The 13,728-nt window shown below is 42.6% G+C and overlaps 1 protein-coding gene across 1 annotated transcript; it reads left to right on the forward strand.

Annotated features, from left to right (window-relative positions):
* Nucleotides 1-2,958: 2,958 nt before the first annotated feature.
* On the forward strand, nucleotides 2,959-13,281 carry LOC120840315 (intracellular coagulation inhibitor 2). Its single transcript, XM_040210776.3, has 3 exons — nucleotides 2,959-3,070; nucleotides 8,289-9,166; nucleotides 12,252-13,281. Exons 2-3 carry the CDS (start codon nucleotides 8,301-8,303, stop codon nucleotides 12,562-12,564), a joined length of 1,179 nt encoding a protein of 392 aa, XP_040066710.2. The 5' UTR covers nucleotides 2,959-3,070; nucleotides 8,289-8,300; the 3' UTR covers nucleotides 12,565-13,281.
* The last annotated feature ends 447 nt before the right edge of the window (nucleotides 13,282-13,728 follow it).

Genomic DNA, 13,728 nt, shown 5'->3' on the forward strand with positions numbered 1-13,728 from the left:
AAAGATTAGACACTCACAGAATCCCCGCCTGGCCGTATAACCCACCTGCACAAACCGCATTAGTGTAGCTTTCACGTTTGTTTTTTAACAACTGTGTGAAAATAAAAAAAACACCCTGTATATATATATATATATATATATATATATATATATATATATATATATATATATATATATTAGCTTTGGTTTAGTTTTACGGCGGCGAAGATTTCGGTTCGGTTCCGGTGGTCCGTTCGAGATATGCTCCTGTGGCGATCACAGAATACGGAAAGAAGCGTTTCGGAGCCTGGTAGGGTCCTTCGTCAGTACAGCTAAAAAAACACGGTATTTATATACAGACGTTAGGGTACCGGCTTTCAGTCTCATTATCACTCCTGATTATAGCACAGGTCTGAACTGCATATACAGAGAGTCTGGTCATTCACTGGGAGGTATAGGAGTAAAACGAGGAGACGCCATTGGCCGAAAGAGTGCTGGGCGTGTTCCAGGGCGTCTTCACAAATTCGAATGTGGCCAACCAGGAACCACAAATAATACCCTGGAGGTGGTCTCGAGAAACAAACTTAATAAGTACGTCGGAGTAACTTTCGGTGACTGAAAATGTGGTACACGTGATGTTTCAGTCACGGTCATTCAAAATCATGGTGGAAGAGCGCGACTGGTGGAACGATTGACATAATCCGTACGCCAGGCGCCGAGGGCCAGGCATATCTGCCGTCCGAGCGGTCATACTCTGTCCGAGCAAAACAGAGTTCGCGCGGCACATCCGTTTCTTACATCTTTCTGCATGATCATAATCAAAACATTCCGTTCACCCCATTTTCAACCATGAAAGGTTACTACATCTTACTCTTTACGCGTTTATTAAAACTATATACCTATGATTTAAACTGTTCCTCGCTACCACCACTAGGGGATTCGTTTCGGCTTTTTGTTGGCCCAAAGAGCATGTCAAGACCTCTTTCTGTGTCTGGTGCACGCCCTGGCTCTGCCCGCGCCTCCCAATGACCAAACAGTCTCTGTACATGGCTCTGGTACAGGTTAAAGGGGTTATGACACGCTAAAAATAAAGTATGAGATAACTATACTGGTAGGGCCCGCTGTATTTTCCTATAGTCCTGCTAAATTTGTATTGAAAATGGCGCGATATTTTTGTGGATAAATCGATTTAAAGGGAAGCTACGGAGCTTCTTGGAAAAAATTAGTTAGAAGTGAATTCTAGTGTATTTTTACCCCGTGAACCCGAATACCCAAACCATTTGCTGCGTAAGTCTTGTTAAACGCGAGAAAAACGCGAAAGACAGTCGCTGTCCGTGACGTCATCGACGGCTCTTTTGGCTGCCCAAGGCTAGGGAGGCGGGGCTTCAGTCCTATTTTGAAATTGCTCGTATGGCTCTCCGGCGCGTCGCATTGAAATACAATTTTGATATCTGTTAATCTAAAGGCCAAATGAACGCAATTCAAGCGTTTTTTCTCAAATGTAGAAGTGCCCCATCTTCCCTTTAAATGCGGGCCCCTCGGAGGGGCAGATCCGGGCGGAGCTGGAGGTTGGCTACATAGCCAGCCTCGAGCGTGGTATCTCCTTGCACGCACTCCCAGACTTGGCTCTCTTGGCGTATCGAGCCTCGGCTTCCTCGTTTACCTTCCCCGTCTCGAGCATGCGGTCCGTGACGATTACGTTTACGGTGTCGCTCGCCTTGTCGAAGTGTTCGACATTGATCGCGGCAGCGATGAGAGTGATTGCTATCAAAAGATGTGGGAAGCTGTTCATTTTGACTGCGACCCGTTGGCGACCAGCACCAGCGACGACGAGTTACGGACGTGCTCGCTGTGGCCAACGTCGCCCGGGAATATCTCGCAGGCGCATGCAGGGTGGAAGGTCAACGGGCCGGGGGCGAGAGCGAGAATAGCTCTCGGGTTATCGAGTTGTGTGAAGGGGTGTCAAAACAGGACACTACAAAACGCACGACTCCGACAAATCGTGAAAATTGAAGCGGACGCGCCCGCTTCAAGCCCGCTTCAATTGTCACGATTTGTAGGAGTCGTGCGTTTTGTAGTGTCCTGTTTGGACACCCCTTGAGCGGTTTTGATTGTACCGCGACGAGGATAGCTTGAACGATCATGGGGGCGCCTAGAATGAGAGAGTCCTCATGGTCACGTGGTTTATGGACACCATGGTGTGACTAACTTGGGCAGTGTTGCCTGGTCGCCAGATGAAAATGATAAAAATTCGTAAATTGAATATTGCAATTACCAGAGCTCTAAAAATCGCGTAACTTGGTGTATATACTAAGTAGCCCATGAGCATTCCATTTCAAGAACAATCTATCCGTTTAATTTTTGTGTCATAACCCCTTTAAGGAAAGCAGGACGAGCTCTCCTCCCACAAAAACTTCCATTCTTGCCACTTGAGCAGAGCGAACCTGGAAAGGAGGAAAGTCGCAATCATGGCAAGCAGAAAGCTTAGCGGGACGGACTTCTCCAGCTTTTTTTAGATTGCAAGAGACTACAGTATGCCTAGACATTACGTTAGGGGCGTGACACATTTCCCGCTAACTTTGGGTAGTAATCAAATATCCGGCTGGACGTTAATAAGGAAATAAAACAGCGGCGAAGAAAATAAAAAATAACTAAGTTTTTTTTGTTTTTTTTTTAAAGTCCTGCAACGGTGATATGCCTTAGTGTTGCGCATCGTCCAAGTAAAGAGACCCCGAGGCAAGGAAGTGAAACCGATTCCGTCTTCAAAAACAAACGCGTTTTACCTTCGCCGGAGGAGACACGAGGACTGCTTGATGCAAAAGATAAAATCGTCTCGCCGCTTCTCTGGGAAATAACCAAGCAACGAAAAAAAAGACCAAAAGCTGAGGCTGCGTTTACGTGCGATTATGAAGGCGGCACTTCTGACCTCGCTGGAAAAGGAACTGGCAATGTTTCTTGAGTTCTGTTTTCGTTTTATTTTTGGTTTCGTCCTTCGAGTGAATGTTTGCCTTCTTAAGACCTTGGAGCGCGCAACGTTTCTAGCGACATTTTACCTGGCGACTTCCAAGACGCAAGCTGCACATCCCGATCGGTGAGTGGCTCGTGTTTTCTTTCTTACTCGAGCCGACAGAATTATAGCGATAAAATTAGTTACATTATGGTACAATATATTGACTATTTTACGAACAAACAGAAATGTATTAACGTAAAATTGCAACGTGGGCGGTATAACGTAGTAGTTCGTTGATTATGTTTACGTGCTAGAACGGGACTCAATGCTGCAATATAAGCTGAAAGCTTAACAGCCCTTCGGTTTTTTATTTCTTATATTGACATATTTAAAGATGTGTGGCAGTGAAGCGTCACCCACGGGCATGAGCAGCATGTGCATGACGAAGTTACCACGCATAATTACAACTCATATCACACCTACTTCTTTTAAAAATGCTCGGAACATTGCGATGTAACTTGCAAACCAGAAGGAACACAATGAAATGAGTTCCTCACGGGTTACGAGGAATAAGTTCCTCGTGCCAGCAAAGCAGTTGACAAGGTTTTTTTGGAAAATTTTCTATTATAGTTGTTGTGGATTTTTAATCGTTCTTTTATTTGGAACTATAAACAGGATAAATATCCTGTCTATAGTTTTATATGGAACTATATACAAGAACTATAACAGGATAAATAAACATCCAGAATAAATATCCATACACTTCACAAAAACTAAATTTCGACAATCATTGCACGCGCCACGTAATCCTACTTATCATGCGCACGGAATAGTATTGTTCCAGGATGACTTTGCATGTAGATTTGCTTACCAAAGTCCCGGTAGTTTTATGCTTCTACCAGTGTTTCAGTGCTTACCGTGAACAGTAACATTATTGGCAAGCTGTACGTACCTGCTATTGTGGGAATGCGTCGAAAAAGCCGATTCGAAATTAGGTTTCAATTTATTGAAATGCGGCATTTCATCGTTCATTGCCAGGTAGGCGTAATTATCATGTTCAAAGCACACGAAACTACTGGGATAACATAATTTACTAAGGCTGTGAGTGACATCCCAAAACATTTGCGAGGAAAGGGCTGTCTATGTTTTTAGCTTTGTCCCTTGCGTTTTGCCGAAACGACATCTCAGCGCTACGCGGACGTTCCTGGTCAAAGCAGAGATCGCAAGTTGCTATCAAAGTCAAAACATTCACTTCTACGTTTCGTGGTTTCTTGAAGGTTCCTATACAGTAGTGATTGTGCAATATAAAACAAAACTAATGTCCACTAGTTTAAAACATATTGTGAAGCGCCCGTCTTCTCTTAAAGGACACATGTAAAATAGAAAAAAAATCTAAAACAGCCTAGATGGAAACATAATATCATAAAACGACTTTACAACGAATAAAAAAAAATTCAGAGCTGTATTTGCGACGTCAAACGAATATGTAGTTGGCGCCCGCGGGTGCATGCCGCTGGTCACGTGGTAGACCTGTGCGCCGCCGCCTCAAAAGTCACGCCTCCGCCGCGCGCTGAACGTGGTGCGGCGCCGGTTCAACGCGTTTCTCCATGCAGCCGCCGAAGCCGCCGGAAGGGAACAGTCCTTCCAGGGCGCCGCCGCCGTCAATTTCTGACTGGCGCACAGGTCTATCACGTGGTGCTTGCGCTCTTTCAGGAGCTTCCTTGGGGCCCTAAAAGTTACTTATTAATCTTCGCTTTTGTTGCGCTTTAAACGAAGATGGATAAGTAACTTTTAGAGGCCATAGGAAGCTCCCGAAAGAGCGCAAGCACTACGTGATAGAAACCAATTTTCCGTGGCGTCCACGTGCGCCATCTAAACATTCGTTTCGCGCCATAAATATAGCTCTAGAAATTTTCTCTCTGATGGTAAATTCGTTTTATGACGTCTTCCCATCCAGGCTGTTAAAAAAAAATTCCTTCGCATGTGTTTTTTAACGGTACGCAGAATGCAGTAGGGTGGTTTCATTTGAAATCGAACAGGCTTGTCGGGGTGGGTCTTTCGATTTTAATTAAGAAATATATGTGATTGCCCCATTTCTGGAAAGAACAAAACCGCTTTTCAAACTTTTTTAACAAATATTTCGTTTCACAAAGAAATATTGAGTGGAGCAGGGTGAAAATCAGTTTTTCACTCCGTGATTTTTCGACCCAGTTTTGTACGCTGGTATGAATACGGAAAGCATACAAAACTCACGGTAATTTTTCGTGCTCTTGTATGTTATATTGACAAACAATTTTTTAGTTTAAAAAAGAAGTACTTTTGAAGTTTTGTTATTGAGGTAAAAAAATGCCAAACATCGTCTCTTTGACGATCCGGTGGCATCTGTCGCTTACCAAATACTATGCGGGTGTAGTCCTATACATGGGCTATCGACGGGCATAAGTTTATTTTATTTTATTTTCACGGAATTTTTTATATAAAATTTAAAATATCGTCGAAAATGAGATTAACCGACATTTTGAACCCACTTTACCGAAAAAGTCCATTTTTTATTTCGTTCAATTTTTTTTTATTATTGCGATCATATGAACTCTTAATTGGCTTGATGCGATTTCTCCTTTTTTTTTTTTGTAGCATCTTCTCTAGAAGCGATCCAAATAGCTCCCACTTTCTCGGAACGGCCAAACGCAGTTTCCGCAGGTCGGCTTCACTGCAAAATCTATACTGCTTATTTTTGTGTTAAAATTCAACCGGGAAATTTATTTGGATTGAGAACACTCGTGCTTGGCTACATATTGTATTCTCTTAATTATGTAATGATGGCCACTGACATTTCTTAGTCCGATCGTTAGCGGTGCAGCGGATGTTCCATTATCCGGTGCGTAAAGCCAGGGCACATAAGGCGGAGAATACGGAACGAGCTTTTTATGTAGCCAGACCGGGGTCATATATCTGTCTGTGTTATACACAGGTTGTGAGGCTTGAGGCACCTCGCTACAGTACACAATTTTCGTTCGCAAGACGACTCCTAGATACGGACGTCAAAGGACATGGTTGAAAAAAAAAAAATAAAACAATGACAAGAAGCGTTGTGCTTTTCGACTTACCGGAGAAAGAAATCAATATATTCAGGAAGCACAAAAAAGAAGAGAGGGCCTCAGTAGGTGCTCGCACAGGATTACGCTCCTCCCATGTGTGGTGCACACTTCGCGAGCCAGGCCAGGAGCCTAGCACGAAACGTACAGTCTCCGCCATTCTGAAAGACATATTCGCCGATGCGGTTTATGCAGTGGTGCCAAGTCCGCCTTGGCCGGACGCGCTGTATTTTGAAGGAGAAAATAGAACAAACCTTTTTTTATTCCCAAACCAAAGCAACGTGTACCTAGCCAAAGCAAATCTACCGTAGCCACCTAAAATAAAATCGTCAAATCGGTTTTCCATATTCCGGAAGGCTGTACTATATTTGCATTAAGCTCGGTGCGAGAAAGTGGGGAAACTAAAAGTCTACAGAGACATTAAGTGGCTGCTTTCGCTGGCTTCTGTGCATGTCGGAATCGTTGCTTCTTGGCACCAGGGATATCGATCAGTCTTGAACAAAACACAACACTTTTATTTTTAACTGCACACACTCGTTCAAACAGAAGGGCCACCGTCTCGGGTTTACCGCGTGCTCGCTTTGGCTCCAGCTTTCGTTCTGTCCGTCTCGACTTACCTCGCTGTCTGTTGAACTTCTCGGCGGCATCCGACCGCTGCGATACAAAGTTCAGCTCGCCTCGCCCCCCCCCCCCCCCCCCCCCCCCCCCCGCGCTCGATCTTCTCCGCAGAGGCAAGCCGATGCCGTTGTCAAAAAAGTTCCAATATTGCGTCGCTCCTGAACTGGACTATATAAAGCAAGGCAACATATCGTTTTGCAAGTCCATCCTAAATATATTAGCGGTAATTAATAGAAGTGAATATTTATCGCCGAATGGTGTTTGTGTTCTGTAAAAAATTGTCTTCGCTTCATGTGAACTCAGTCCATTTTCCCCCCTTCCTTTCTGTAAATTGCTTTTCCTCCTTAAAGAGGCGCATGTGATATTACATATTTTTGATATACACACTGGCAATAAATAACAGGCAATTACATGGTTATTTGATCGCACGCGACAAGACACGTCATGGATTGGCGGCCCGTGCTGGGTGCTTCCTGGGTGTAACGGAGATGGGCCTATAGCGCGAAGGGCCGGGCGTGCTGTACGTGCCTTACAGGCTGTATATAGCACAAACAGATATATGACACCGGTCTGGATACATGAAGAGCTCGTTCCGTTGTCTCCACCCTTTGTGCCCTAGCTTCACGCACCGGATAATGGAACATCCGCTGTTCCGCTAACGATCGGACTAAGGAATGTCAGTTGTCATCATTACAAAATTAAGAAAATACAATGTGTAGCCAAGCACGAGTGTCCTCAATCAAAATAAATTTCCCGGCTGAATTTTAACACAAAAATAAGCAGTATAGTTTTTGCAGTGAAGCCGACCTGCGGAAATTGCGTTTGGCCGTTCCGAGAAAGTGGGAGCGATTTAGATCACTTCTAGAAGAGATACAACAAAAAAAGGGGGAAATCGCATCAAGTCAATTGAAAGTTTATATGATCGGCAGCAATAATAAAAAAATTGAAAGAAATAAAAAATGACCTTTTCTATAAAGTGGGTTCAAAATATCGATTAATCCCATTTTCGACGATATTTAAAATTTTATATAAAAAGTTCCGTTAAAATAAAATAAACTTATGCCCGTCGATAGCCCATGTGTAGGACTACACCCGCATGGTATTTGATAAGCGAAAGATAAAATAACTCACGAGTTACAAGGCTCTGAAGATGCCACCGGATCGTCAAAGTGACGATGTTTGGCATTTTTTTACCTCAATAAACAAAAATGCAAAAGTACTTTTCATTGAACTAAAAAATATTCGAAATAACATCCAAGAGCACAAATAATTACTGTGAGTTTTGTATGCTTTCCGTATTCATACCAGCGTACAGAACTGGGTCGAAATATCGCGGAGGGAAAAACTGATTTTCACCCTGCTCCACTCAATAATGTTTTTGTGAAACGAAATATTTTTTTTTATTTTTGAAAAATGGTTTCGTTCTTTCCAGAAATGGGGCAATCACATATATATTTTAAATAAAAATAGAAGAACCCACCCCGACAAGCGTGTTCGATTTCAAATGAAACCACCCAGTATTGTTGTTTAAATCTCAACGTAATATAGGTCCTCTGAATGTTAGTAGCCCCTGAACTTACCTTAAAGTGTTCCAACTTCTAAACTTCTAATGCCCAACATCGCATTATCCAACTTCTCCTATGCAGGATAGTACCAAGATGAAAGTTCTCGCGACGTTCCTGTCCGTCTTGGCCCTATGCTGGGCTGGGGAAGAGGACAAACTCACGGTCGCAAGCAACAACTTCGGTCTCCGAATGTTCCCGCTCTTACCGAGCTCTCCCGAGACAAACATCTTCTTCTCGCCCTGTAGCCTCTTGATAGCGATGGGAATGGCCTACGCCGGAGCCAGAGGGGAGACCCAAAAGGAACTCTATGAAAACCTGGGCTACTCGAACGCTGGCCTTGCGGAAGGGCAGGTCTTGGATGCATACACTCGTCAGACCCAGAAGTATCAGTCTCTCCAGTCTAACACAACGGTCGACGTCGCCAACGCCGCGGCAATTCACCTAAGACTTTCACTCCTGGACGGCTACGAGAACGCACTGAGGAACTCCTTCAACGCCCAGCTGCAAAAGGTTGACTTCGTTGATGGAGGACAGGCGGCCATTGACACCATCAACAAATGGGTCAAGGAGAAGACCCATAACAAGATCGAGGCTCTCTTTAGTGAGCCCTTGGATCCGCTCACACGATTTGTTCTGCTGAATGCCATGTACTTCAAAGGAACCTGGAACACCGAGTTTGACGAGAAACGTACCGAAAAAAGGCCTTTTCTCAACGGTGGCGTGACTCCAGCCGAAGTTGACACCATGGTCGGCAAGATTCGTGTTCGCCACAACAGCTTCGAGAATTTGGGTGTCGATGTTGCTGAGCTGCCTTACCGTGGTGGCGACTACAGTATGGTCATCCTGTTGCCCAGAGAGAAGACCGGCGTCGAGGCGCTGAAAAGAAACCTTACTGCAGACCTACTCGATACACTCGTACATCAACTCGTGGAACGGGAAGTCGACGTGTTTCTTCCGCGGTGAGTATGGAGCTCACATCCTTTTTCTCAAAATTATTTACTAGGAACTGAAAGCACGTCATAAAATGTGCTAAAGTTAAATTCGAACTCGAACCAAGCCCCACAGGTAATGATAATAGAAAAACTGGAAACGTTGCTTCTTGATCTTTAATTGCGCACTTTCTGAAGAGAAAACAACCACGTCAAGCTGATTTTTCAGCTTTTGTTCTTCCTAAACCTCCCCCACCGGTTCGAGGGTAAATAAAGATATTATCAACTCTGTTCTAAACACCCATGGAGATGTGATCATCCCCCCGCCCCCTCTTTACCTCTTCCTCCTATTGGCACAAACCGTCATTTAAAGCGCAATCTAGAGGCTGTGGTTCTAAACTTTATTCTTTGGAGTGGCTACGGTAAAGCGCATTTTAAACGCGGTGCTTTAAAACTATTGCATTTTTGTGAAGTTGCCCTAACGATCGTTTCAACAACCGTGACTCTTTGGAACGACAAGAGACGAACCTTCGAGGGAGTTTACTGCGCCTGGAAACGGCGCCTATGGATGGATAGTTCCACAATTTAGTTGATCAAGTCACGTTGCCTAGAAAAGTGTCCAGACGATTCAAAACCGAGTTGGGCTGAAAAGAAAGGACGTTGCTTTAGATCTTGTCTGGAGTTCGTCTAAACCTTTATCTTTCACCCAATTAAACAAATATATATGTGGGTGATTCATCTCAAATCGCGCAGGCAAAACGGGTAGAATTTTTAATTTCGCTGAAAAAATATATGTTATGGCGCCGTCTCTAAAAACGAAGTCGCCACAAACCGCAAGTTCGTCGGATTATTGGTTCTCGACTTACGAATCTTAAAAGAAGCCGCGGCGAAAGCAGTGTTTTTCACATCCATCGTGAGGCGGATGTTTCGCTCAATCTTCCACCGTGGATTTTCAGTCCACAACATATTAACTGTTTTCAAGCAATCTGTGAGCACAGTTAAAAGCATCTAATGCCATAAATTAAATTAAGGCGTTTTGCTTTTTTTCTGTAAAAATGTCAAAAACGCCCCCTCGGTTCATTGTTGATGAACTTTGACAATTAAATACTGGCGATCTACTTGGTTTACATCGATATTTTTTATGTCTGTGGAGAGCCCAAAACAGGTTCTTTATATATATTATAAATTCAGTCAGCTGTATAAAATTTTCTTTGCGGTACGTTTACGTTAGTCTTAGACTAAAACCAAAAAGTATAAATTTTAAAGTCGATTTTCTAAAAAAAACAAAAACATTTTTTATTTTTTTATTTTTGGTAAAATGTAGATATGATAGTGGTCTACTCAAAAATCGATTCGATAGAGTGTATATTTTGTTCGTATTTGCTATATTTAAACCTCAATATAAAAAAAAGGCGTCTTCGTTTTGCAAGACCTAAGTCAGACATAGCGACCCGTGCGTTTCTATGAATTGTGAAAAAGTTTTCTTGCCTTTTGGTTTGCGTTTTATAATCAATTATAAACGTAATTTGTGGTACTGAATAGTTATTTATGTTTTGATAAGAGCGGGAAACCACTAGGTGTGGAGCTATCGCCTTGCCACCGGTTGAAGCTAGATCTTCTATTCATTTAACGTAATTTTCGTTAAGATCGGAGTTGGGTAAATTTATTCCCTTCCCCTCTCCGTGACAATCTATCTGTCTGTTTCGGAACGTTTCTGTGTCTTCACTTTTGTGTATTACAGAAGTGAAAGGCAATTCCCTGGCGATCTGTGCGATGTGTGGTGAATAAACCCTAGCGTTTGGTTTCGGAAAGAATTGTATATAATATATCAATGAATGTGGCGACTTTCAATGTCTTAGTAATATGACAGCTAATAGCTAGTCATGCTGGTCTACAGTGAAAGTTTTTTTTTAAATCGAAACAATATACTACGTCTGTTCCTCTTCGATATTGAAGGTCTACTAGTTCTGCCGATTTGATTAGATATGTTGCTCGTGGTTTCCCGCTCTTATCAAAATATAAATAACTACTCAATACCACAAATTGCGTTTATAATGATTACGAAACGCAAACAAAAATGCAAGAAAACTTTTTCACATTTCATAGACAAAGCACAGGTCGCTATGTCTGACTTAAATCTTGCGAAACGAAGACGTATTTTTCCGATATTGAGGCTTAAATATAGAAAAAACGAACAAAATACACACTTTCTATACTTGATTTTTGAGTAGGAAACTATCATATCTACATTTTAACAAGAAAGAAATGGGTGTTCTGAGAAAATCGATTTTAAAATTGATACTTTTTGGTTTTAGCATAAGATTAATGTAAACGTAACGTAAAGAAAATTTTCTACAGCTGAGTGATTTTAAAATATATATAACGAGCGTGCTTTGGACTCTTTATAGACATAAAAATATCAATGTAACCCAAGTAGATCGCCAGTATTTAATTGTCAAATTTCATCAGGGGGCGTTTTTGACATTTTTACAGAAAAAAAAACAAAGCGCCTAAATTTAATTTGTGGCATAAGGGCCTTTTAACTGTGCTCACAGAGTGATTGAAAAAAATTAATATAATGTGGACTGAAAATCCACGGCGGGAGATCAAGCGAAACATCCGACCCTCGACAGATGTGAAAAACATTGTTTTCCGCCGCGTCCTCTTTGAAAATTCGTAGGTCGAGAACAAAAATTCCGACGAGCTTGCGGTTTGTGGCGACTGCATTTTTGGAGACGGCGCCATAACATATATTTTTATCAGCGAAATTAAAAATTTGACCCTTTTTGCCTGCATGATTTGAAATAAAATCACCTATCAAAAAAAAAAAATCAAGGAAACTGAAGTTCAGCAATATAGTAGTGCAGCGTCACCTCCTGTTCTAGCTGTTCAGCGGTTTATTTCAGCTTTAATGTCTTGTTTGTTTGAGACGCAGCGCTCGGCTGGAACTCCTGCTCAATCGTGAAGAACCCATCGAACACGAGTCCCAGACGAACGCTGACATCACACTCGCGTCCACTCTAAAAATGGCGACGGCCAATGTTGCTAGTTGGGGTTTTGAAATGGGTCTATTATTTGAGTGGTCTACTGACAAGGCGCTTTTCATTTCACGCAGATTCAAGTTGGAAACGATGTACTCCCTGAAGGAAATTCTCCAGCAGATGGGCATTAAGAAAATCTTTGATGGCGCTGATCTGTCCGGAATTACTGGAGACAAGAGCCTGGAGGTGTCAGCCGTGGTACAGAAAGCAGTCGTCGAGGTCAACGAGGAAGGCACCGAGGCGGCGGTGGTGTCGGGCGTGATCGGCGCGACCAGGGTGGCGTTGTCGCCAAGTTTCAATTTCATAGTCGATCATCCTTTCCTCTTTTTCATCAGGAACACGCACGCGAACGCGATCCTTTTTGCAGGGCAAGTGAACCACCTTTGAGCCAAGAATAAACCCGTTTCAAAATTCGGCGCTTTCTTTGGCTCAAAAAGCAGTGACACTTTCGGGCGGCTAATGACGCTCATAAAACTGTAATTCATTGGGTACCGTCATGTTTTCACGTCAATGGCAAATAATAATTGGTTCTTCGATCACCCTTTGCTTCACTTTATACGGTGTGAAAACGTAATAACTGGCCAGTAAAAAGCGGCGATCCATAAGGGCGTTGATTAAATTTCCGCCATTAAAAGGCTTTAGAGCCAAACTTTAGAGCCAGACAGGCTAGACCACACTCAGAAATAAGCGCCTACGCAGCCGTTATATCTGTAATTTGTGCGTCACGTAGTACAGACGCCTCGAAGGTACATGTAGCATATATACTCGGCTATATTCGTTTAGTAGTATCTTCATATTCTTCTTCCTTCAGCCTCAAGACGGCCACTATTAGTTTGACACGGATGCAATACACTGAGATGATAATAGTGATCAAGGTTGCGACATTCATTAAAAAAAAAAAAAGTTAATTCATAAGTCCCACTAGCCTGATATGTGCCGAACGCTAGCAACCTTGGACCCATGAGACCCACTCTGGGTCAATAGGGCCTTTATTGCGCGCCCTACTTGACCTGTGAGTTATTGTAATAAACAAACAATGACGCGAGCTGTCGTATAAAAGATGATCGCCATACTACGTTGCATAATAAAGATTCATGTATCCACTTCCTCGTTGTGGTCCCTGGCAGGATAGAAGTCTAGTTTGTGCCTACATAGTGCTGCACCTTTATTCCTTGTTCGAGTTAAGTGTTCAACAAGAAGCGTTTCTTTACTTGTACTGTCAATTTAGAGCAATTGAAGAGTAAACCAATAATTCGGTATTGAAAATTTGTTTCGCGCTTAGTTACATGCTTTTCAAGCACACCTTTGTGAAACTTTACAAAGGCAGTTTAGACGTGGCATCCCTGCCACAGAAATAAGGGCATGACAGAAAAAAACGGTGCTTCAAAACAAAGAAAGAAAACAAACACACACTCTAAGGTTATCCGACATCAAGGACAGCCACTCGTAGTATAGTCCTGATATTCGGTAATAATAATACAATATCTTAGTAGATTTAAACGTTAACAAATAGAGGAAGCCTTCAATATATATATTAGCAACCTTCTCTGC

Source organism: Ixodes scapularis, unplaced genomic scaffold, assembly GCF_016920785.2.
Source record: "Ixodes scapularis isolate PalLabHiFi unplaced genomic scaffold, ASM1692078v2 PGA_scaffold13__105_contigs__length_92229423, whole genome shotgun sequence".
In the NCBI taxonomy this organism is placed as follows: Eukaryota; Metazoa; Arthropoda; class Arachnida; order Ixodida; family Ixodidae; genus Ixodes; species Ixodes scapularis.